The sequence below is a fragment of the Myxocyprinus asiaticus genome, chromosome 3 (assembly GCF_019703515.2).
Source record: "Myxocyprinus asiaticus isolate MX2 ecotype Aquarium Trade chromosome 3, UBuf_Myxa_2, whole genome shotgun sequence".
Lineage (NCBI taxonomy): Eukaryota > Metazoa > Chordata > Actinopteri > Cypriniformes > Catostomidae > Myxocyprinus > Myxocyprinus asiaticus.
Window position 1 is genome coordinate 24,668,426 of NC_059346.1, and position 27,046 is coordinate 24,695,471.

The following is a 27,046-nucleotide window of genomic DNA, read 5'->3' on the forward strand; positions in this document are numbered from 1 at the left end:
ATGGCAGCCCCCATGTGCGGACCCTCTCCATGTAGAATAAAACAGCTTTTATAAGGTTACTGATATGACTGGAGTCTTCATTTTAATGTGAGTGGTTGTGATTTCCTACGTATATTGCAAAATTGAAATGTGTGTCTTTAGGAATTAAACTTTTTTTAATGAGGAAAAAATTACTGAGTGCACCTTTAAACATGTCAGATCAATGGATTACATTCCATTATTTTGATCAAGTGTGTATTTATTTTAAATTAACAGAGGTACTACATAGAAATGCCAGTGCACTTGTGATTAATTTATCAACCGTTTTGCAGTAAAATGCTTTATCAAAACAATTTTCAAATAACCATAACGTTGCGATGTCAGCAGTACACACTAAATTCTATAGGGTGACCAAAACACCTGGGGCAAAAATATTCTTAAAGAAAAATTCCAGGTTCAATACAAGTTAAGCTCAATCGACAGCATTTGTGCATATTGATTACCAAAAAAAATTATTTCGACCCATTCCACCTTTTCTTTAAAAAAGCAAAAATCTGGGTTCCAGTGGGGATGTGAATGAAAGTGAATGGGGCCAATCCGTAAACATCAAAATACTCACTTTTTCAAAAGTATAGCCATAAGACCTAAACAATATGCATGTTAACATGATTTTGTGTGATAAAATTGCTTACTAACCTTTTCTGTGTAAAGTTATAGCCAATTACAACTTTGTTGCCATGACGATGTAATGTCAACAAACCCTAAAACGACTGTAAAAATGACGATTTAAGCAACTTTACAGCTCAAATAATAAAGTCCACCCAACTTTATCCACCCTTTAATTTGAAATAAAACTAATCCATTTGATAGGTTATAAAGGATTCAGTCATCTTGGGCAGTACATAGCAGTTCAAAGGCATTTCACGACTGAAATTGAGTTTTAATAGAATAATTAATGTAGTGCTTTTATAACATTTTAAGCTTCACATTTCTGTTTAAACCCTCCAAAAATTGGCCCCATTCACTTCCATTGTAAGTGCCTCACTGTAACCTCGATTGTTGCTTTTTTTTAATTATTATTAATAAAAGGAGGGATGAGTCGTAATTAATTTTTGTGGTAATAATCAATATTTTGCCACAAATGCTGTCGACTGAGCTTAACTTGTATTGAACCTGGAATATTCCCTTAATGTAAGTGCTTTTATAAAATGATAAGCTTCATGTTTCTGTCTTTAAAGCCTCCAAAAATTGGCCCCATTCATTTCCATTGTACGTGTTACTGTAACCTCGATTATTGCCTTTTTTTTTTTAATGTTTTGGTAATCAACATTATATAACAAATGCTGTCGATTGAGCTTAACTTGTATTGAACAAGGTTATTATAGTTAACTGAAATGAAAACTGAAACGAAAAAAATAAAAATAGAAAAACGAAATTAAAACTAAAACAAACATTTTGTAAGACACTAAAACTAAACTGAAACTATAATGCATTGCTTCAGAACTAATAAAACGAAATAGAATTGATCAAAATATTTTTCGTTTTCATTTTTAATACTTGACTTGTGCATGTTTCTTTTAAAGTCTCCATCTGTTGCATCGCAAACATGCCATCTACTGGCCATGAGTTTCATGTGCATGTGCCCACATTCGGTTATTTGCTCAATGTTTCAAGATAAATAGATTAGTTTGTTTAATCACATCATCCATTGCTGCTCAAAAAATAAAAGGATACATACACTCACCGACCACTTTATGAGGAACACTTGTCTCTACAGTTTACTCAGAATGGTGCCAAAAACAAAAAACATCCAGTGAGGAAAGCGCCTTGTTGATGAGAGGTCAATGGGAGAATGGCTAGACTTGTTCGAGCTGACAGAAAGGCTACGGTAACTCAGATAACCACTCTGTACAACTGTAGTGAGCAGAATAGCATCTCAAAATGTACAACATGTTAAACCTTGAGCCGGGTGGGCTACAACAGCAGAAGACCACGTTGGGTTCCACTTCTGTCAGACAAGAACAGAAGCCTCAGCTTTCTGTTCTTGGCTGACAGAAGTGGAACCCGACATGGTTTTGGCTGTTGTAGCCCATTCACCTCAAGGTTCGATGTGTTGTGCATTCCGCAAAACTGTAGAACTGCAGAACTAAAATATCTCCCAGGAGATCAGCAGCATCAGAAATACTCAAAACATTCTGTCTGGCACCAACAATCACGCCCCAATAATCATGCCATGGTCCAAATGACTGAGATCAAATTTTTTCCCCATTCTGATGGCTGATGTGAACATTAACTGATGCTCCTGACCTGAATCTGCAAGATTTTATGAATTGCACTGCTGCCACACGATTGCTGATTAGATAATCACATGAATAATATAGTGTACAGGTGTTCCTAATAAAGGTGTCAGTGATTTGTATCTCCACATTTGTAAGTCCTTCTTGGTTGTTTTTACCATGTTGGGTGTCAGCCTAGCTATACACTATCTAGACCTATGTGGAATCTGGACTGGATAGGGAATCGTTTAATTTAAAGAACATTACACAAAGATGTCCCCTGCCAAGTCATTTACTCATCTGTGTTAACTGCAATAGAAATAGAAATAAAAATAAAAAATAAAATATACTGACAGACTAAAATAAAAAACTATAATTATTTGAAAAACTAAACGAAAACTAACAAACACAGTTGGTAAAATAACTGATACTAAACTAAATAATCATTTGAAATGGAAAACGAAATAAAAATTAAAACTAATTTAAAAACCCAAAACTATAATAACCTAGGCATTGTACCTGGTATATACCTTTAAGCTAAAAGTAAAGAAAGCACTTAACATAAAGAAAATAATAGGAAGGTCGTATCCCAACAAACACAGAACGTTCCCTTAACGTTAACATATGGGAACCAATTCCTGTCATCTTTATATTTTACTTTTATAACCATAATCTTCCGTCAATCATAATCATAACGTTGCAAGGAGGTTTTTGTGTAACAATCGAAACAGAACGTATGGTTGTTTTTAGGTTTTATTTTAATTTACATTTTTCATTATTTGTCATTTTCGTTTAAGGTATCAAGCTGTAAACGTTAACGGTTTAAGAAAAAAAAAGTATATATATATATATATATATATATATATATATATATATATATATATATATATGCAAAATATTCTTAACATTTTAAGTTAGAAAATAACAAGAAAATACTAGTTAAGAAAAACATTATCTTAAGAATGTTTCGTGAATCGGGAAATTTCGGGTCGTCAGGATATGTATGCACAACGTTGCATGATGAGCTTCAACCTACCCAAACAAGTTCATGGCACACGGAAGGATCGTTCCCGTCTAAGTCACGCGATATAAATCGGTCACGCGCGCAATTATGGTACTAGCATTTAAGTATTTTTGGAGTCAGTCACATAACCAAAACTGTTGCATAAACGAGTAAAAATGATTGATGATACAAATCGGGAACGTTCTACGCTGCAGACTGCTCCATTTCCAGTGGAAATGTCTGGGAACGTTAGTATTTTTCAAGTGCAACTCCTGTACACGATTAAACGGGAGTAGGATATGGTTATCTTTCATTGGCTCGTTGAACTACAATTTCAACCGCTCTGTCTTACTATTGGTGGATTGGAAGAGTTCGGTTAGATAAGTAGGCGCATCTAGAAACATGTGGTTAACATTTCACGTGACGATAAAACGTTGATAACACTAGTTCGTGAAACAAATAGAGCTACATGATTTTGGAGAGTCAAACTTTAAGCAACGATGTGATGTCCAGTCTCATGCTTAACAATCGCCTAGTAACAAGTGCAGTCAGCCGTGATATATGAACGTCATTCTTGTCAGTGCCTCAGTGGAATTTAATAAAATATCTCGTTATATATAGTCTTGTCTAGTTACTTGTATTTCATAATATAACCATAAAATGTCTCTGAGAGCACATGTCGAATGGCCATGCATTTTAAACGTTTCCTCACACACACACACACACACACACACACACACACACACACACACACACACACACACACACAACCTTTCTCTTCTAGCCTCTTCTGTTAAAGTGTTTTCTAAATAGCATTTTAGAAACGACTGGACCAACTGGGGTTGAGCAGCCAACACATATCATGCAACATATTATTGGCGCCTTTAGTTTATCAGCACTGCCCAGTGCCCAGAAAACACAGGGTGTCGTGATTACAATAATGCTGTACAGGATAAAATACCCTCTACTACTACCATACCTCATTCATTAGGCCTTGGAGTGGGCACATCTTTTCCTGCAGCCTAAACAGTAAAAATGTTAGCAAATAACATGGAAGGACCATCCAAGTACATTGGAGTGAGAGTCTGGTTAAGCTTATTTTGGTGTTGACATTTGCAGGAGTTGAAGTCAGCACTGATATGAAATATATTTTCTTTATTTCAGGAAGGAAATGGCAAAGTATGTCGGGTCATTCACATAAATATATAGTATAACAAACTTTAACCATATTTTCCATTTTGCAATAAGTACATTAAGGGTGTAAATTAACCGAATAGAGTTGATTCTTTTTACATTGTTATTTAAAGGTTTATTATGACATTTTTGGATCTTCTTAACCACATAGGACATTATATTAAGAAATTTCCTCTTTTTAGCCCCAAATGAAATTAGCAATGGAGCCAGTGAAGTCGATAATAGAGAAACATGCAGTATAAATTAAACTGGAAATGTTGGTGGGTATATTTAGATTTGTAACTTTAAGAAACCATTGTAAAAGGCAGATAATTAAATGGAAATGGCTGTGTTAACTAATGTGCACTGATCAGATAGAAACCGATCCTCAGTGTCACCATTGCGATTGCTGGGAGTGGCTGCTAACTTTCTTTTTCTTAATAATTGAAAATAACATTTCAGTAGATTGGTTTCTAGAGGTTAGCACTTAGCAACAATATTTTGAGGTTAAATATTAAAAACTCAGAGAATCTATTTGTCTCTGTTCTGAGAGCAGCGTTCTCAACATTTAAAGACAAAGTAATGCATGCATTTGCCTCATGTATTGCATCAAGGCTTTAAGACATTAATGAAATGTCATTGTCAACATATTTAATATATGTTGCTGTGTTTTCCTCTCAGCTGGCTCGCATCCAAACAGACAGTGTGGCCAGCAGACTGAAAGAGCTTTATCCAGATGTTTATCTAGAGATAGGTTAGTGAGAAAATCATGTGGACCAATTTTTTTTTACAAATTCTGTTCTATCTCATTAGATTGCATTTGTGCTGTGAAAAGTAGAGAATACTGAGGTATTCACATAAATTTCCAACTGTAGAACTTGTCTGTTTTGTTACCCCCCCCCCCCCCACACACACACACACATACATACACACACACACACACACACACACACATACAACTTTTTGTTTTCTTTTCCTCATGCACTCACTGCTTGTCTAAGAACAGAGAGGGATTGTGTCTGCAGAGAATGTGTAATCCATACCCCTTCTCCACTGCTGAATCCTGTATCAAAAGAGATGAATGAGTGTGCAAACTGTTAACCTATTTGTCTTTTTGTAACATTTCTGCGCATTTCAGTTGCCATGTCGACAATAGGGGACAAAATTCTGGACACTGCATTATCAAAGGTAGAAATCCATCCACAATTTCAGTCGTGAAATGCTTTTGAACTGCTATGTACTGCTCAAGATGACTGAATCCTTTATAACCTATCAAATGGATTAGTTTTATTCCAAATCAAAAGTTGGGTGGATTTTATTACATTAACCATTTAAACATGTATCTCGTAAATCATAGACACTTGGTCTTTATATTACATTCTACTAGGGCTGCACGATTATGACGAAAATCATAATTGACGATTATTTCACTTGATATTATAATTGCGATTATTCATATTGCTTAAAATACTTTGTGGGGCAACTGCATGCCATATTATTTATGTAGGCTACACATCCAAAACAAGCTGAGAGTTGTTCCTGAATTGCTTTATTGCATAAAAAACAAGTGTTTTCAAATTTATTACATTTTGAATTAATTATACACAAAATGTTCAACACAACTATATTAAAATACTAGGTTGTCGTTTCTGATACTAATAGACTAATTTAAACAGATTTTCTGATTGTCTTTTGCATTCATGAACAAAAAAATTTTGTAAATAGAAAAACTTGACACTACACTGACATCACGTGGTCTTAACTATCATTTTTATGCAAACAACTCACAGATCTACATCCACTCTAAACCTAGCCATAGTGTGGCAGTCTCATATCTTTAAAATTGTATTTTTGAGATAAAAACATGGATGACTCACAATTTTCTTTGTCTAAACAATAATAAGACTGGGGGGGCCTGGGTAGCTCAGCAAGTAAAGATTCTGACTACCACACCTGGAGTTGCAAGTTTGAATCCAGGGCGTGCTGAGTGAATCCAGTCACGCTTCCTAAGCAACCAATTGGCCCGGTTGCTAGGGTGGGTAGAGTCACGTTGGGTTAACCTCCTCGTGGTTGCTATAATGTGGTTCTCGTTCTTGGTGGGGCATGTGGTGAGTTGAGCGTGGAGCAGTGTTTCTCAACTGGGGGGTCGCGACCCAAAAGTGGGTCGCAGGTCTATTGAGACTGGGTCATATATATATATAATCATTTTTATTTTATTTTTATTTAAATTACACATCATAAAACTGTTTCACGATTTTACAGTAGTAACAGTAACTGTGATATTGTTACAAAAATGTTATAGTTTCATATTAAATAATCTGTTAGGTAGAATCTATTATACCTTTTGTATTTTATATTTTTATTACAACAGTGGCAGTTGTATTAAAATATTCGAAATGTGATTTGGCTCCTATTTTTTCATAAATTCTATAATTTAATGTTATTATTATTATCATTATTATTTAAAAGACTAGCTACATTGACTGAACCATGGTAATGGGGAGCCATCTGGTCTCACCTGTGCTTATGTTATTTTACTGTAAACATAAGGGCAAATACATAAAGGGCTTTAAAGTCTAGACCTCCAAGACTAATAGGCAAATTATAAACAAAGTTTTCTTCTTGTGTAATATATGTTCTGTTAGAATGGTGTTTGAAATTAGGAAATAAACTGGAAAATAAATATAATAGGCTCATAAAATAAATAGGCTCATCAACGTTTAAAAGGGGGAAGAGAAAACTTCCGGTATCTTTTGTTATTGACATCAACAACACAAATAATGGCACTTGATACATTTATACTTGAAAACCATGAACAAAACTATGTGAAATAAAACAAAATCCAACCCAGGCTACATACAGGTTGTTGTTTTTTCTATGGTGGGTCGTCACTTGATGTCCAATGTAAAATCTGGGTCCTGAAGCAAAACCAGTTGAGATCCACTGCCGTGGAATAGCATGAGCCTCCACACACGCTACGTCACCGCAGTAACACGCTCAACAAGCCATGTGATAAGATGCGCAGATTGATGGTCTCAGACGTGGAGGCAACTGAGATTTGTCCTCCGCCACCAGGATTGAAGCGAGTCACTATGCCACCACGAGGACCTAGGGCACATTGGGAATTGGGCATGCCAAACTGGGGAGAAAAGGGAAAATATTAAAATAATAATAAATATAGCTGCGAGCAGCAATGCGGATTCTTCCTCAAAATGGCAAATCATTTAAAAATTGATCAGTAGAGGGTTGGGGTTAAAAGACATCAATTCTACACATGGGTACCAAATTTCAAGTCAATTGGATTTATGGTTCAAGAGAAGAAGATTTTTGTAGGTTTTCCCAGATTTTCACTGTACAGGAAAATCCATCATGGCGGACCTTATGGGTCCTTGAGGCTTTTTCGTTTACCATGAGAAATGAGGCATATACACTAAGTTTCAGAAGAATTGGACAAATGGGGTGGAAATGCCATCACTTTGAAAATGGGACATTTGGGGTGGCCTGTAGCACCCCCTAAGGGCGAATGTGGGCCATTCTTGGTGTGGGCATTTCCAGTGGCCTGTAGTATCAATGTTCCAAATTAGAAAATGTTTGATTGGTGACTTTTTGAGATATGTGGGCACAAGGAGAATAATAATAATAATAATAATAATAATAAATATAGCTGCAAGCAGCAATGCAGATTCCTCCACAAAATGGCAAATAATTAAAAAATTTATCAGTAGAGGGTTGGGGTTAAACCCTCCCGATGGAGGAATCCTAAAAAACATGTCTTTCTGTCTGAATCCTAAATGAAAAATTATGGCTGTGGCTGGATTTGAACCTCTGATCCTTCACTTACCAGCACAACATCTTAGCCAAGTTAGCTATTCACATTGCTGAGTATTTCTGCTTTCAGTTTCTGTATAAAAAAGAACCAGTGGCTAGCATTGTCAGATTTGGCCCAAGTTCAAAGAGCTGTAATTCAGTCATCTTTTGACATATCAAGGTGAAATTTTGCACGGTACTTCAGAGTGATGTTATCTTGAAGCATGTTAGGTTTGAAAAACCATGTCAAAATGACATTTGATTTATTGACACATATATATTGAGGCAATGTGGACATTTACATAAATACACCCCTTTCAGCCATTTTGTATTGCATTCATTTTTGCTAAGTAACAAATTGAAAGACATCAATTCTACACATGGATACCAAATTTCAAGTCAATTGGATGTACGGTTCAAGAGAAGAAGATTTTTGTAAGTTTTCCCACATTTTCGCTGTACAGGAAAATCCATCATGGTGGACCTTATGGGTCCTTGAGGCTTTTTTGTGATCACATCTCTCCTATCTTGGAATCCTTGCACTGGCTCTCTGTCAGGTTTCGTGTTGATTTTAAAATCCTCATGTTCACTTATAAAGCTTTGCATGGTTTGGCTCCTGAGAATTTGTCTGAGCTTTTAACCCTTTACACCCCAAAACATAATCTCCGTCCCTCCCAATCTGGTCTCTTGGTTGTCCCTCAGACTCTTCTATGTTCAATTGGTGACAGGGCTTTCTCTACTTATGCTCTTAAATTGTCGAACTCACTTCCAGCTGATATAAGAGAAGCACAGACTTTAGGAATTTTTAAATCTTTTCTCAAAACATATTTCTTCAGGATAGCTTTTACTTGACTCTTTTATTTTTGTATTCTGATTTATTATTATCTGTGTTTGATATGCTTGTTTATACTATATTTGTTTTTATGCTTTTTATTATTCTTGTGTTTTTACTGTGTAAAGCACCATGAGAAGCTACTTTTAAAGGCTCTTAATAAAAATAAAGTTTACTATTATTATTATTACAGGAATTGATCTAAATTGAATGATGTAATTGACACTTCACAATTAGTTAATTTCAGCAGCTGTAATTGTAATATCGATTATTTTTCGATTAATTGTGCAGCTCTACATTCTACTCAGAAAAAAAGCATGTATTAAACCAGTGTTGGGTTTTCTTAGATTGGCGAAAAGAGCCTCTTCACCAAAGAGCTGGAGAATGCCCTTGTGAGAAATCAGTAAGTTTGATCAATCAATACTGAGCTTCTTTTAGGATTATGATCCAAAATGTCTGTACTCACGTCAGCTTATACTAAGGTTTCCACTCCTTGAAACCTCTTTAGAAAACAAAAATGGACTGTTGTTCAGTTGATTATGATATAAAGTGCTGTAATCATTACACATTTAGTGTAATTGATATGGCATTTCAGATACCTCAACCTCATGTGCTCTTGGACATTTTGCTTCAGCAAAATGGTTTCGCACACATTTACTCAATCAGATTAAACACATGCTGTCTGTTCTGATGCTGATCTCTGACTGATTTTCAAAGCTCTCCAATGGCAAATAATTGTTGTCACCACTAGGCATTTAAAATGGCATGTGCATTAGAGGCAGTGGTGACTGTTGCCTTGTTGACTTTTTGATACAACTTTGGTATACTGTAAGTATGTGTTTTGTACTGATAAACCGATTTAAGCACATGTGATAAAGTAAATACAATGAAATGCACAACCACTTTATTGGTTGTGGATTCCTCCTCAAAATGGCAAATCATTTAAAAATTGATCAGTAGAGGGTTGGGGTTAAACCCTCCCGATGGAGGAATCCTAAAAATCATATTTCTGTCTGAATCCTAAAAAAAACAATTATGGCTGTGACTGGATTTGAACCTCTGACCCTTTACTTACCAACACAACATCTCAGCCAAGTTCACTATTTATATTGCTGAGTAGTTTTTCTTTCAGTTTCTATATAAAAAGAACCAGTGGCTAGCATGGTCAGATTTGGCCCAAGTTCAAGTCATCTTTTGATATGTCATCTTGAAGCATGTTAGGTTTGAAAAACCATCAGTCAAAATGACATTTGATTTATTGACACATATATATTGAGGCAATGTGGACATTTACATAAATACGCCCCTTTCAGCCAATTTGTATTGTATTCATTTATGCTAAGTAACAAATTGAAAGACATCAATTCTACACATCTGAGTGTGATGCAGTGCAATAGAACAACATTTTCCTGTTGTTTATGAGTTGGTGATATTTTTGTTATTTATTTGTTTGATATGTGTTTATTCACTGCTAGAGTGGACATTGTGGTGCACTCACTTAAGGATTTACCTACCTCATTGCACCCTGGATTTACTATTGGAGCCATTCTTCAGTTAGAATCTTGAACTCTCACAAATATTTAGTTGTATTCTTTCCCAGTGTTTAATAACTATACATGTATAGATTTTAATGACAGGTTAGTGTAGTAGTATATACTTGGAAAACCTATTAGAGCTGTGTGTGATATGCTTTGTATTGCTTTGTGAAGGTGTGAAAATCCTCTCGATGCTGTGGTGCTTCATCCAAACAATGCTGGATTTACCCTGGACAGCCTTCCTGAGAAGAGGTAAGGTCTATTTAAGGGCATCCTTCAGTGTTCATTGTTTAACGGTCTATTCATGCTGTGCTATGTCAAATTGGTTGGATGAATCCTTAAGAATTTGATTGACTGATCCAATAATAAAGGGAGATTCTGTCATAGATGTCATGTTATGACCGCCTTTTTTGCAGTTATATAACCAAAGTTGTCAGAAACGTTTGTTTCAAAACATTTTGACACCTCTCTGTGTTCACTTGCAGTGTGATTGGTACAAGTTCACTTTGCAGAGCTGCTCAGCTGAAGAAAAGATTCCTTCAACTGGAGTTTGAAAATATTGTATCCTGCATTTTCCTGTGCTTTATGTTTGTGAATGTTTATATATTATTAATGTAAGCAGCTTTATCTTTTGTTCTATAGACTGCCAAAACAAGCAAGTACATATTTCCTGAGTGTTTGTTATACTAAAATGTTTCCCTATATTGTGTATAGCATTATTGATGGTACAAGAACATTCTTCCTTGACTTTACTATAGAGAGGGAATCTAAACACTTGTCTAAAGAAGCTGGATGAAAAAGATGACTATGCCGCTATTATTCTAGCTGCAGCAGGCCTCAAACGTATGGGCTGGGAAAGCCGAATCAGTCAGGTATGATTAGTGTTAAAACTGTTTTCATTTGACTGTCAATAAAGCAAACCGTTTATGAATCATTATGGTGTACAGAGTATAGCTGTATTCCATACTAACAACAAAGGTATTTTAGATGAGACATAACATGGGTTTATAGCAAGATTTTAAAGGAATAGTTCACTCATATATGATAGTTCTCTCATCATTTACTCACCCGTATGCCATCTCAAACTCGTATGATTTTCTCATGTGGAACAGAAACAAAGATATTTGCAAGGATATATAATGTTTGTGTCTGTACAATGCAAGTCAAAGTGGTCCAAAACTTTCAAGCTCCAAAAATGACATAAAGGCAGCATAAAAGTAATCCACACGACTCCAGTGGTTTTATCCATGGTGTTTGAAAAGAAACTGACCTAACTGTAACTCCTTTTTAACTAATTTTCAGCAGTCTCCTTCAGTGCTTCGTTAATGAGAGAAGCTCGATTACACTTGCACTTAATGCATGCGTCAAACACAAGGAAGTGTAATCGAGCTTCTCTCATTTAAGAATCATCCATTGAAAAGCCCGTATTGACCAACCAGTAATCTGAGTAGTGGGCATCTATTGTAGTTATGGCCCTGGTTTATAGAGATATTTGAAATGTATTTAATTTAACTATTAACTGTTCTATGAACTCATTGCAGATTTTGGGCCCTGAAGATTGCATGTATGCAGTTGGTCAGGTAAGTGTGTAAACATGCACCATCACAGCAAATAGCATTATGTGTGCATGTACTCTATTTGAAATGTCTTCAAATTATTTGAAATGCAAGGTTGTTTATACCCTTCATGCAGCTTGGCAGTTATTGTTGTGGTGTTCATACTGTTGTTCATGCAAGAAAAGAAGCACCTGCAGCTGCAACATCGACTGTTTTGCCATTGCACATAACAAACACTAAGGAAACACCTGTCTAACAATTTATGTCAATGGTTACAGCCATAAAAATCCAGTTTTTTGGTGTATGTTGCATGTATGCAGATAGAACCGTGCTTTGTAATTGAACTGCTGTGAAACTACTTGTATGCATACTGTATACTTACACTCACAACTTTATTAGGAACACCTGTACACCTACTTATTCAATATTTAATCAGCCAATCATGTGGCCACAGTACAATGCATAAAATCTTGCAGATACGGGTCAGGAGCTTCAGTTAATGTTCACATCAACCATCAGAATGGGGAAAAAAAATGTATCTCAGTGATTTCGACTGTGGCATGACTGTTGGTGCCAGATGGGCTGGTTTGAATATTTCTGTAACTGCTGATGTCCTGGGATTTTCACGCACAACAGTCTCTAGAGTTTACTCAGAATGGTGCCAAAAACATCCAGTGAGCAGCAGTTCTGTGGATGGAAATACCTTGTTGATGAGAGAGGTCAACGGAGAATGGCCAGACTGGTTCGAGCTGACAGAAAGGCTATGGTAACTCCGATAACCACTCTGTACAATTGTTGTGAGCAGAATAGCATCTCAGAATGCACAACACATCAAACCTTGAGCCAGATGGGCCACAACAGCAGAAGACCACATCGGGCACTTTACTAGGACCATAGTGTTACTAATAAAGTGCTCAGTGAGTGTATCTTATGCATGTTTCAAATGTCAGGAGTCATTATATCAAAATATTATGTATATTATACCTTTTATTCTAAGGGAGCACTGGCAGTGGAAGTCAGAGCACAGACAAGGACATTCTGGAAATGGTGTCTGTCCTGCACCATCCTGACACAGTGCTGAGATGCATCTCGGAGAGAGCTTTCCTTAAGCAGCTGGTGGGTTCCCTTGCATACTTCCTGGAAAACACTGAAATAAGAGCTGTTTGAGGTGCTAAATTTGAAAAATCTAAAGGGATAGTTCATCCAAAAGTGAAAATTCTTTCCTCATTTACTCATTGTCATGTTGTTGCAAACCCGTATGAATTTCTATTTTCCTTCTGTGGACGCAGCCTCAGTCACCATTCACTTTCATTATGTGGAAATAAGATGCAATTAAAGTGACACATAGCAGAGCATGCAGAGTTTTATGGTTTTCACACTACTGTCTTCCTCTGCTTTTAGGAAGGAGGCTGCAGTGTGCCTGTTGCTGTTCATACCAAAGTGAAGGCATCCATGGTAATACCAATAAAGAACTCTACAAACATTCAGTGGCATGTTACTGTGCTACTTTACTAAAAGCAGACTGATCACAGAGTGTTGTTGATGTTTGTACAGCTTGAGTTAAAACGAACTCTTTCCTTGTTTCAGTTGTATTTAACTGGGGAGGTTTATAGTTTGGATGGAGCTGATTGCTTAATGGATACTATGCAGACATCTGTGGAAATAGACAATAAAGTAAGACACAGGATGTTTTGTTTGGATGTTTGTAAGATGGCAAATATGAGACTTTAAGTGAATACTTAAAAATGACTCGCATGTGACAATAACCACCAACCTTAACTCTTTTTCCTATCTATCAGGTGAATGAGAATGCACAGGAGTGTAGACACACTGAAGTGACTGCCAACAATATATCATCATCAGCCCTTGATGCTGCTGAGAAACTTGGGATGGATCTGGCGAATCTTCTCCTTAATAAGGGGGCCAAAGACATTCTCACAACAGCCAGAACACTAAATGATGCTCGATAACCAATTTCTTTTATTTTTACTTCTTGCATTGGAGTGTCTAGTCCAACTGTATGACCTTTTGACATGCTGTTAACATGGAAAAACATTGTACACTCAACCATGTGCTCTCTATCCAAGTCTCAAGAACTTAAATACAATAGTGTTTGAATGACTACAGGTGCATCTCAAAATTAGAATGTCGTGGAAAAGTTCATTTATTTCAGTAATTCAACTCAAATTGTGAAACCCGTGTATTAAATAAATTCAATGCACACAGACTGAAGTAGTTCAAGTCTTTGGTTCTTTTAATTGTGATTATTTTGGCTCACATTTAACAAAAACCCACCAATTCACTATCTCAAAAAATTAGAATACATCATAAGACCAATAAAAAGAAACATTTTTAGTGAATTGTTGGCCTTCTGGAACGCATGTTCATTTACTGTATATGTACTCAATACTTGGTAGGGGCTCCTTTTGCTTTAATTACTGCCTCAATTCGGCATGGCATGGAGGTGATCAGTTTGTGGCACTGCTGAGGTGGTATGGAAGCCCAGGTTTCTTTGACAGTGGCCTTCAGCTCATCTGCATTTTTTGGTCTCTTGTTTCTCATTTTCCTCTTGACAATACCCCATAGATTCTCTATGGGTTTCAGGTCTGGCGAGTTTGCTGGCCAGTCAAGCACACCAACACCATGGTCATTTAACCAACTTTTGGTGCTTTTGGCAGTGTGGGCAGGTGCCAAATCCTGCTGGAAAATGAAATCAGCATCTTTAAAAAGCTGGTCAGCAGAAGCAAGCATGAAGTGCTCCAAAATGTCTTGGTAAACGGGTGCAGTGACTTTGGTTTTCAAAAAACACAATGGACCAACACCAGCAGATGACATTGCACCCCAAATCATCACAGACTGTGGAAACTTAACACTGGACTTCAAGCAACTTGGGCTATGAGCTTCTCCACCCTTCCTCCAGACTCTAGGACCTTGGTTTCCAAATGAAATACAAAACTTGCTCTCATCTGAAAAGAGGACTTTGGAACACTGGGCAACAGTCCAGTTCTTCTCCTTAGCCCAGGTAAGACACCTCTGACATTGTCTGTGGTTCAGGAGTGGCTTAACAAGAGGAATACGACAATTGTAGCCAAATTCCTTGACACATCTGTGTGTGGTGGCTCTTGATGCCTTGACCCCAACCTCAATCCATTCCTTGTGAAGTTCACCCAAATTCTTGAATCGATTTTGCTTGACATTCATAAGGCTGCGGTTCTCTCGGTTGGTTGTGCATCTTTTTCTTCCACACTTTTTCCTTCCACTCAACTTTCTGTTAACATGCTTGGATACAGCACTCTGTGAACAGCCAGCTTCTTTGGCAATGAATGTTTGTACCCTCAAACATCCCTCCTTGTGAAGGGTGTCAATGATTGTCTCCTGGACAACTGTCAGATCAGCAGTCTTCCCCATGATTGTGTAGCCTAGTGAACCAAACTGAGAGACCATTTTGAAGGCTCAGGAAACCTTTGCAGGTGTTTTGAGTTGATTAGCTGATTGGCATGTCACCATATTCTAATTTGTTGAGATAGTGAATTGGTGGGTTTTTGTTAAATGTGAGCCAAAATCATCACAATTAAAAGAACCAAAGACTTAAACTACTTCAGTCTGTGTGCATTGAATTTATTTAATACATGAGTTTCACAATTTGAGTTGAATTGCTGAAATTAACTTTTCCACGACATTCTAATTTGAGATGCACCTGTATATCAGAACTAGAAACTGCCAGTATACCTCAGAGCCTCTGTTTAAAAACGTTATAAGACAAATTATTTTCTCAGCAGCTGAATCATAATTATAATTATAATTTTATTTATTACACATTATACATTTGCACATATACAGTGAAATTCTTTTTTTCACATATCCCAGCGAGGCTGAGGTCAGAGTGCAGGGTCACACTGCACTCTGGAATCACACAAGACACTGACATTTTGAACTGTTTTGACTGCCGCCATCATTTCTCAGGCACAGACTTTAGTCTTCTGTTTATTCTGATGTCAGGTGGCCCTTTTTTTATATAGACCAGATGAAATTTTAATGTGTGGCTTTTACCTTTATGTAGTTCTCACAACCTGTGACATACTGGTTTTAAAATTCCACTGGATGTAATGTGACATCTATGTTCAATATCTAGTACATTGAACAAATCACTGTGGAACTGTACAAAACAGGAATATCATAATATTAAGGTGCTAGTAAGACATTTAAGTGAATTTACAAATATTTGGGTTTCTTAACAACATGCAAGATCCCTACTGCTAAAATGGTAGTCTAAATTATCTGTACAAGCTATAGGCATGTTTGTCAGTTTAAGTTTTCTATCAGCTTATAAAATTGCTCTTGGTTTAAGAAAATCAAATCAGTTTTCCATAATGTGCCTCTATAATACGTAGCATGATTAATGCAATTTCGTAGATAGCCACTGAAATGTTCTTTACAAAAAGTTAAACGTGAATAAAAAGCCACTTACTGCTACCATTGTCCACTTTCTAACTCCCATAGGTTATAGTAAACTGATACGTCGTAGGCCTGTGTCCTTACTCATTTTAAATTGGTAATTTGAACGAAACAACTACTTAATCAGAACTTCTTTTGCATTGCAAAGCTTCAACAAAACACATAAGACAAACATGTATGAAAACAATGAATCTTTTATTCGTAAAAGCAAACCACGAACACAAGCTATAATCACGGTCAGTGTGGAAGTGATGGAAAAAGCTCTTTTCAGACGAGTTGGGTGGCCCTTGAAAGGGCCGTTGGTTGAGTTAAAGCCAGTTCAAGACAAGTCTGCGTACGTCTTAATACTCCTGCGACTGGGAAGATGCTTTCTTTCCAGATTTCCCAGAACTGGCAACAGCCTGGCCGGTCTTTTTGGGCAGGAGTACAGCCTGGATGTTGGGGAGAACACCACCCTGGGCGATGGTCACACCACCGAGCAGTTTGTTCAACTCCTCATCGTTACGAACGGCCAGCTGAAGGTGACGAGGGATGATGCGAGTCTTCTTGTTGTCTCTTGCAGCGTTTCCCGCCAACTCGAGGATCTCAGCGGTGAGGTACTCAAGAACAGCGGCCAGGTAGACGGGAGCACCGGCACCTACTCTCTCAGCATAGTTGCCTTTGCGCAGAAGACGGTGAACACGGCCGACGGGGAACTGTAGGCCAGCGCGGGAACTGCGAGTCTTGGCCTTGGCGCGAGCTTTTCCTCCAGTTTTTCCTCTTCCAGACATGTTGAGTGCGTAGAGTTCTTATTTGTAGAACAAATCAGTTAAGTCTTCTGAGGAGCTGCTGCAGTATTTAAGGACTGGCTGAACGAGGTCTTTGTAGCTCCGCCTACAGTTATGATTGGCTACCCGTTATGAAACTCGTATCTGATTGGCTTACAGAGCCAAACCTAGAGCGGATGTGATCTCCCATTGGCTCGACCTTTCCATGCATAAATAGCACAAACTAAAGCACCAATCGGAGTGCCACTTGATGTGCGCAAGCTCATTGGTTTGTATGTTTTCTCTGCGCCGCCAGTGGTGACTTTTTCTGTCAATCAAATTTGAGCGGCAAATTCAAACAAATTGAACAAATTCCCTCTGAATTTTAATACTTTTTTTTTTTTTTTTTTTGGCGTAATAAGGAATGATCCTTTTGATTTACTGTCTTACGTCGAGTTAAGCTCAAATGACACCATTTGAGGAATAATGTTCACTACTACCAAAATTAAGTGAATGGGGCCAATCCGTATAAGTTAAATTACTCACTGTTTCAAAAGTATAGCCACAAGATGTAAACAATATGCGTGATAAAATCACTTACTAATCTTTTCTGTGTCAATATTACAACTGTGTTGCAACAAACTCGAAAACCCTAAAATGACTATAAAAATTACAATTACAATTTAAACAACTTAACCCCTTAAGTTTTACATGAGTTTTAACAGAGGAAATAATGTAAATGTTTTTATACAATTATAAGCTTAACATTTATTCATTTAAACCCTCCAAAAAATTGGCCACATTCACTTCTATTGTAAGTGTCTCACTGTAACCTCAAGCATAACCTTTTTGTTTTGTTGTTGTTGTTTTCTAAAGAAAAGGAGGGAATAGTCGCAATTAATTTTTGTGGTTATCAACATTACGCCACAAATGCTGTCGATTGAGCTTAACTTGTATTGAACCCAGAATATTATTTTTGATTAAAAATTGTATATTTAGGTGATTTGTTGGTTAAATCTTAAATTATATAACAGCAATTATAAAATCTTGCAAAGTATATTTTCCTGATACTTGCCAGATCTCCTGTTCTCAAATCTTATTTCTCTGCAAAGCGAAGTATAAAGATATCTGATCTTTGATCTGATATCTAGTATGACTTGGGGGAAAAAATGGGTAGAAAAGAAAGAGGATTTTCAAAAATTATTTATTCATAATAAATTAAACAGCAAATTAACCACAATAATAATATGAAGCTCCGAATACTTCGGAAGGTCCACTGCCTCCGTTTCAAGTTGTTCGCTTTTATCGCATTCTGGTCATATTATAACATTACTCATGCTTTATTAGTTCCCAGGCTCAAATGTGCTCCAGGAGTTCCAGCAAACAAGGGCTTTGCCATCTGTAAACTGCGAGAAAAGCATAAAGCAATTGTAATCCAGATGTGTGGGCAATTTAAAAAACCTGTTGTCTTTTAACAAAGCTCTGATATGTCAAATAGATTTGATCAATCGAAATGCTGATACATGCAATGAGTCTTGTGGAATGGGGGAGGGTTATGGATAAAGTGTTAATTTGTAGTTTACATGAACAGAAAACAATAAACTTCCATCTCCATCTTATAATAAAAACAATCTGTGGTATTCCTACAATTCAGACTTATGCTCAGGGGCATAGATTCTGGGGGTGGGGGTGGGGGTGGGGGTCCCTCCTCCAGAATAATCAAAACTGGCAAATACAAAACTACACCCCCCAGTTTAGGCTTAAAGGTGTTGTATGCTGTAAGTTCTAGAACTTCACGTAGCATAAAGCAACTGTAGCAAAACTGCATTCTCTAACTTAGCATTTGACAACCATACAACTGACCGCGGACTGCAGCAAATTTGTCTTTACTGTTTACACAGACTAGTGCTGTCACGGAGACATGTGTGATATTTTATTGCAGCTATTTAATTGATATCTTCCAGGAAAAAGGGAAATTTGTTGCTTGCCATTTCATAAAGAAATTGTGTTCAACACCTTTAAATAAAGCACATGTGGACTGCTGTTCCTCTGGATATCCCATTCCTCTTGATATGTTTATTGCAACTAAATGAAAACAGGAAGAAACGGGGTAGTATATACTGAGACAACGCTGGTTTAGTTCAAGAAGCGATATCTTAAAAAAACTACTAATAAATAAAGTGATTTAATGTCATCCCCCCCCCCCCCCATGTTTTTATAGTATCCCCTGAGCTTTAAAATAGCACTTTTCACTGCAAATTCAGCCTGATGTAGTCCAAGAAATTGTAGATTTACAATGATTTGTGAAATAATTTATAAATATACACACGTGTAGTTTAACTGTAGTGTTTCCCTTTTGTCATATGAAGGGCTCGTACTTTTCAACTAAAACAAACAAACATAAATAAGTGCGATATGCGTACAGTTATGACTGTTTTTTCTAAAAAAAAACAGAAACATATAAAAGATTATTAAGTCAGAATAAAAGTCAAACTGTTCTGCTATTTTAAAACAGGGCATAATATCTCTTGATCTAAAATGCTATCGCAACAACAAAACGAGAACAAAGCTCACAGCATATCTTAGCATTTCACACCCTTGAAATACTCCTATGTGCTCATGAGAAATAAATCAGTGCCGATAACAGTAAACGATACACAAACATGATAAAACGTCAAGAAAAAAAAAAGAGCTCCCCAACATTGTAAACAATCAGTTTAAGATCCAAAGTGCAACTGATTAAATAAAATAAATAAGAAAAACCACACATAGCAACAGTGTTGGAGGCAATAATAGTCACTAGTCTATGTCGCCCCCTTGTGCTCAATATCCATCAATACATGACCATCGTCCAGTATGAGTTTCTCAAGTTTGTTTGCACTTAATCATCCCCTAAATTTAATTAGACCAACAAATCCACTTATTTTCCATATATAGTTGATTTTTCCATCCTGCAAAGCTGTGGGCATATTTGAGGGATGATGTTCCAGGCAGAGGAATGCCAAAGCAAGGCTGCTACCTGGGGACAATGTGGTCTGAAGTAGGACATAACCCCTGATTGGTGGACACTCAGTATATAAGATAAATAACTAATTCTGGAGCCAATTCCACACTCATTTGACTTTATTCCACACTCATTTGACTGGTGCCTGCACCGTCTCTCTCTCTTAATTTCTCCTTTAGTTGTCTGTGGCACTAGCCCCTCCATTGGCGGTGCTAGATTTGCCCTTTGTCTTGGATGAACGGAACGAGAAGCGTTTTATGAGGCGACGAGAGAAGCTTCCAGACTTCTTACGACTGGTGGAGGAGCAGGAGGTTGTGGAGGAGTCATTGTCCAGGTTGGAGACATCTTCATGGGATTGACTAAAACTGGGGTCTTTCTCTCTATGTTTCCTGCGGAACAGTAGCTTGGTACCACTGCGAAGGAATCCCACTGAAAAAAACATACAAAAGCAACATTTTCGGTGTTATGAAATATAAACACATAAAAAGTAATAGAAAGAATATACATACATTTTATTTAAATTTACCTTGGGGAAAAACAAAACATTCCATTCAAATCTGAGTGGCTTCTATACCTTTGTGGTCTTTGAGGCTGCGTGTCTCTAGCGCTCCGGTAGATCCCGTCTCTGACTCCACGTCATCCACAGACGGCCGCTCTGACACATCAGACGGAGTGGTTTCGTCTGCTTCCTGATGCGCGGAAGCTCCGTGGTGGTTTGGGGCTCCGCTGGGAGAATGTGCCCCCTGTAGGGCTGCGTCCATGGCTGCAGCATAGCCCACAGATAAGGCTGAGTCATCCTCAGTAATGGGGACCTGTGGGAAGGACAGAAAATTTGTTTTTATGCCATGTGTACATGTCCTGAAGGAACCTTTGAGACAGACCACACTAACTGAAAAAATTGACATGGTGTGTGACGTCATTTAGAACAAAATCTGTCCAAAACGAAGGTGGTTTTGAGTTCGCCAGGGCGTAGTTTCACGAAAATTTTGTACCGGCTTCTAAACACCTTACTGCCATTGGTCCACATCACAGGTAGGCGTGTCATGGAGCTCCACCCACTTTGAGGCCGACAGATTTTTCAGTTACATTGTTCAGTCAGTTAAGATCAGTCAACATGAACACAACAGTGAAAACTTATCTACATCTGTACAATCGTTCGAATGGAGATACTTTCCAAGAACTTGTCATGCAATATTTTGGTTTAATTAATCTACTAACATAATCAAATCTACTCTAATACTCTTAAGTTCCCATTCACTCTATTGTTTGATATGCTGCTTCACTCATGTGTCGCCTGCAGCTGAACGCCATTCATACATCTGCCTAAAATTAGATATGCCTATCATCATTCTTTTGTCTATAGTTTGCCCATCAACACTCTTTTATACACCCATCTTTGCAGTAGTATCAGTGTCATAATAAATTACAATAACAGAGTGTAATTGGTGCATATTATGGTCGCGTATAGTGCATTAGCGCCATGGATGTAGAATGCAAACTTGACAAACTACACATGATCTACTGCATATATGTACAGTATATATTAATTTTACATAATCATTGAGTGGTTAAAATAGCATCTTTTACTGATATCATGTGAATTCTACTCATAGAATGAGGCATAAAGTCATTGATAACACATTTTAATGTCACATTAGTTAAGAATTTACATGTAGTCTTGAGCACCCTTATATTTAAATACTCCTCTACAATGGCGTTGCCGGTGTCTTAACGTTTGCAAACATTATGCCGTTTCTCAGCTGCTTCGAACTTCATTTTTGGTGAACAATGAAGAAGCACTAGGCCGTGAGTATGTCGGGGCTTTTAGGTGGAAGTGTATTTGCAGAAGCTTTGCTGTCAGCCTTTCTGATAATTAATGTTATGTGAGATGTCTATGTGATATGAGTAGACTGAGCTTGTGATGACATTTAGATTAAAAAAACGTATTATAGATTAAAACATTTAAAACAAAGTTAATATTAGTTAAATGTGTTATATAAATGTCATAGACTTCATAGCATTGCCTCAAGGATGTGTTTGTGAGAATTGCATAGCAAAAGGTATCCTACAGAGCATTAAATCAAGATAATAGTCAAGAGATGACTAAACAAACAAATTACCCAGGGGGAAGCTCTTAAGGGACTGTTCTGGTGATCATTTTCCTGGATGTTTACCTCATTGTAACCTCAATGTATTTATGACACCGATTAGAAATTTCTATTCAGCTGATGTTCAGACTGACCTTGGACACCCCAGATATGATGAGAGTGCTGCGTTTAGTAGGCGTCTTCTTGGGTGCCTTACAGGCTGACTCGGTCAGTTGCCGGATGGCTGTTTCAGCAACGGGATCCAGCCCATTAGGGAGGGTGCCTTCTGCTTGAGAATAACATCAGGGTCATAAACTTCCCAAAATTCATTCAAATGTTTTACCATTGCAAAAATAACAATAAATCAAAAAAGTGTGAAAATGATCATTCTTTTGTGAACTTTGTGTCTTAATAGTTCATGAAGAATTTTTACAAATCATTTTGCTGAGATATCAACTCACTCAAAGTGTCATTTCTAGCCAAAGAAATACATCAGAACTTAGTCTAACCAGAAAAAGATTATATTGACTTTAGAATTGTCCATTACTGTAATTTTCCCTTTTACGACTTTATTAATTTCCATGGCTTTTCCAGCCTGGAAATCATACTCTTTTAATTTGACTGATATTTCCAGGTTTTCAACAAAGGGATTATAAGAGGTGCATTTAATTATCTCAAGGCAAAATGTAAATCTGAATGTAGAGCTCACTGGTGGGGGTAGGACTGGCATTGGTGCTCGGCAAGCTGTTGGTGAGTACAGTGGGAGTCTTTTCAGTCACCTCCACCTTTGAAGGAGACCTAGACGGAGAGTCTCCTGCAGTTAAAGAGGAAGAAACAGGATATGGTAAAACTACCAAGTCACTTCTGTGGTACTGGAACATTTCAGACATATAACGACATTAGTATGTATTCTCAGTGGTCTAGAGTGAGGTGGCCTTTACCTAGTTTATGGTCCAGTTTTAGTCGTGACTGGATGGTGGTCACAGTGGTGACAATAGTGCCATCAGGCATGATAGTACGGTCTACATCCACCTTCTTTGATGGGGTGACTGAAGACCGCAGAGGAGTTGTATTCTGACATGCACCCAAATCACTGGACTCCAAATACAACAGCTACAGAGACAGAAACCTATGATCACTGTCTTATACAGCCAGAAAATATGATTTCTCAGAATATATTTATAAAAGAATATTCCTTTATTTGCATTTACAGAACAGATTCACAATAAATCTGTAACTGCTACTAAACTATAATGGTTCTTACAGCCACAAACATCACAAACACAACGATTACTCCTTGGTTTTTAAGATTATGTGTGTAACAATTAATGTATCAACTTAAGTACTAGATAAAATAAATAAATAATCCAGTTATCGAGTTAATCAGAGACAAGTTGAGTGCTTTGTTCACAGGGTAGACCATTGTAATAAGATATGTTTTCTAGTAAATAATTCACATTGACATTTATAACAGGCACTTATCAGTGTTCCAAAAAGTGAACACAGGCTTCATGGAAATCCTTAACAGTACAGCAAAAAAGCTCTGCACTAGTTCTAATTAAAGATGCTGCACACCTCTAGTGTTACGATAGCAGTCGGAGCCAGACCGTGACCTGGACCGATGGATAGCTTGTGTTGTCCGTTGGGAATTTTTTTAGAGCAATCCAGTGATAAGGAAGCACGACCAGGTAAATACTCTGTCAAATAGGCAAAAAAAGAAACCCAAATATTTGTCAAGCAACCCAAAAAATGACTTCACTGACAGAAAACATGAAGAATATCATGCAGTGAAAAATAATCTTGGATGAACTATTGAATGAAAGCATCAATAAGTGACTCACGCTCTCCTTTGCTGTTTCTCTCCACAAGCCTTACTATGAGCTCTTTGGTTTCTGGTCCTAAATCACTAACAGATAAGACAAAATGTTATTTAATAAAAATGAACACAACTAAACTTGGTTCTTATTTGCGAGACTGAATTGGAGAAGTTATATTTTTAGAAACAGTAGCAGATTGAAGTATGCCAGCTGGAATTGGATTTTCAGTAATGAAATAACTGCATAATGCCAGTATATAGTAGTGTTGTAGACTACTAATCCCCTTTGGCTCCACAACATCTGTATGCTGGCCATTAGAAATAAATTGGCCAATCTGGTAACTGGCAACACAGGAAATGGTGATATGTTGGAAATGGCAAATAATTAAATGTGCTCAATAGCTCTTTGTTTCCTTGGTAGTTGTCTGAACATATTCACAGAGCCATTGGCGGAGCTGCTAAGGGCTTCCACCTTTATTTATGACAAAAGGACAGCAAATATTCACCATAGTGGTTGATGCTGAAGTGTTTAAGTTGACCTTTAAATTGATGGTGCTATTTTCAATATAGTGCAGTTTCAAGTACTTGGCTGAAAAAAATATGACATTATTCGAGACCTTTCCTAGTTACTTTTTACTGAGTGTCAGATATGTTAACCCTTCATTCAGAAGGTTCCATTCCACAGTCTTTACATTGATCTACAGTATATGAGCCTTTATTTACAATCAGTAACGGAATGGTAGAATAATTATGTTCTTACAGTGTAAAGTTGTCAGTCCAGTGCAGGGCTGCTCCAGGACAAGGGGAAGGAGAAAGAAAGCCTGTTCTCCGTTCACTGGAGGGAGTGTCCAGACTCAAAACACAACAAAGCTCTCCTACATGAGTCTGACATCCTGGGACAGGGTAAAGGAAATAACTTGTGAGAAAACGACAACTTGCATTATAAAACTTCACAAAAACTGGTCAAATATTTATACTGTAATATACAGTATATGTACTGATAGTTTTATAGACAAATTTGTGTGATTTACAATCAGATCTATATGTGATTGAAGTGTGATTAAATCAGCAGGGTACGGTGGCCCAGGGGTGCACAACACAATAAAATTAGTAAAGCAAACAAAAGTTGCAAACACAATGGAAATAACCACAGCACAATGAAATTAAGCCACAACACAATGGAAATAAAGGCCTATTCACACCAAGACCGAATTTTCTGTGTGAATTTTTGTTTCAATGAGCTTTTGAATAGGAAAAAAGGATTCCAATGGCGCTATTCACACCGGGTCGAGAGTAGGCTTGAGAGTAGGGACTGCGATAAATACTGACTGACCAATGAGAAGAGCTTTTTGTCAAATTTGTCAAGAGTTGCTGCTGCTGCACAACCCAACACGTTGATGGCACTAATCAAGTGGCAAACACAGGTGCTGTACTCGTCTCACACACAAATATTCTGAATTCAATGCAAATATCCAGTAAATAAATAGTATAGAAGGTGTAAGCAAATTCTTTCTTTTTTAGAATATGTAATGTGCTGATACGTCATTTTATATAATATACCTGGTGTTTTGTCTTAATTTACATTAGTTAATATGTGTAGGCCTATTACTGTGCCTGATATATTTTCCTGGCATTAAAAATAGCTATGAGTGTCGGCAATTAGTTTGGACTAAGCTTATTGTTTTTCATTTTATTTGTTTCGTTCTCGGTGTGAATAGACCTTTCGTCTCGCAGTTCGTCTCGCAAATGCATCACAAATTTGGTGTGAATAGGCCTTATACTGTAAGCCACAACACAACAGAAAAACTACTACACAATGGAAATAAGCCACAATGCAGTGGGAATAAGCCATTACACAACAAAATTAACAGAAAATAAATCAGCATCTTAATTAGTGTGGAAGTTCTGACTCAATGCAGTCGAGATCTTGATTTCAGTAGATCTTAATTCCGTTGTGTTTTGGCTTATTTCCAATGTGATGTGGCTAATTTCCGTTGCGTTTTGGCTTTTCCGTTGTATTGTGGCTTATTTTCATTGTCTGTGGTTTATTCCCATTGTGTTTTCAGCTTTTTTTACTTTGCTAGTTTTGTTGTGTAGTGTTGTGCACCCCTGGGCCACCATAGTACAGACCTGGAGATACAATATTATATCAATATCTGGGTCACTATCTGATATTATTGTGATTCTTTATGTTTAGTGTGAAAATTTTTATATATTGCGATCTCTATCACTTATTTCCCATTGATCTGCAGTGGACTTTTAAGCTCATTCGGAGTTTGGATTTTGCTTAAATAAAAATAATTAATTATGTTTTGCCTTTTCATAGACTTGCTCTGGGTTGTGGTCAATTTCTTTTTTCCCAAAAATATGAATGTGATTTTTTTTTTTTACTAAAATATTGATTTTTGCATTGTGAATATCGATACAATATTTTGAGGTACTGTAAAATATCACAATACTTTAAAATATAAAATGTTGTATACCTTTTTTGACATTGGTTGCTCTGAGTTGCTGTACCAGAATTCTTCTGACAAGCGTGCTCTGAGATGGAGAGTTCAGACCACCAATCTGCTTCTCCCTGGGAAACTATAAATATGAATGTGAATGTTTTATAACATGGAAGTCACGTGTATTATTGAGTTTTCCTTCCTCATTGTTGTTGACTTTAAATGTATGTATTTTATATTTTGTACAGAAGCTTTTATTGATGAGGATGTCATACATGCAACACAAGAATCTTATCAAACCAAAACATACAGTAACCTCATGGATCTGTC

The 27,046-nt window shown here is 37.1% G+C and overlaps 2 protein-coding genes and 1 pseudogene across 3 annotated transcripts in view; 1 reads left to right on the forward strand and 2 right to left on the reverse strand.

Moving 5' to 3' along the window:
• The first annotated feature begins 4,509 nt into the window (after positions 1-4,509).
• Positions 4,510-14,278, forward strand: LOC127425027 (porphobilinogen deaminase-like; annotated as a pseudogene).
• A 2,514-nt stretch (positions 14,279-16,792) lies between these two features.
• On the reverse strand, positions 16,793-17,485 carry LOC127425092 (histone H2AX). The gene has a single exon (XM_051670742.1). It carries the CDS (start codon positions 17,384-17,386, stop codon positions 16,958-16,960), a length of 429 nt encoding a protein of 142 aa, XP_051526702.1. The 5' UTR covers positions 17,387-17,485; the 3' UTR covers positions 16,793-16,957.
• Positions 17,486-19,043: 1,558 nt separating this feature from the next.
• LOC127424873 (phospholipid transfer protein C2CD2L-like) overlaps positions 19,044-27,046 on the reverse strand; it is a 33,666-nt gene continuing 25,663 nt past the window's right edge. The window contains exons 7-15 of one of the 2 annotated variants that reach the window (XM_051670395.1): positions 26,753-26,855; positions 25,030-25,162; positions 24,295-24,359; positions 24,029-24,150; positions 23,395-23,566; positions 23,163-23,267; positions 22,609-22,739; positions 20,941-21,178; positions 19,044-20,795 (exon numbers count right to left, since the gene is read on the reverse strand). In XM_051670395.1, coding sequence (XP_051526355.1) covers positions 20,542-20,795; positions 20,941-21,178; positions 22,609-22,739; positions 23,163-23,267; positions 23,395-23,566; positions 24,029-24,150; positions 24,295-24,359; positions 25,030-25,162; positions 26,753-26,855 — 1,323 coding nt within the window. In that variant the 3' untranslated portion in view covers positions 19,044-20,541. Of the gene's footprint in view, positions 20,796-20,940; positions 21,179-22,608; positions 22,743-23,162; positions 23,268-23,394; positions 23,567-24,028; positions 24,151-24,294; positions 24,360-25,029; positions 25,163-26,752; positions 26,856-27,046 lie in introns of both variants that reach the window. The other variant, XM_051670385.1, reaches the window with a different exon arrangement.

Excerpts from the sequence above, each read along its gene's own strand:
- LOC127425092 (XM_051670742.1), bottom strand. The coding sequence starts at position 17,386 with ATGTCTGGAAGAGGAAAAACTGGAGGAAAAGCTCGCGCCAAGGCCAAG.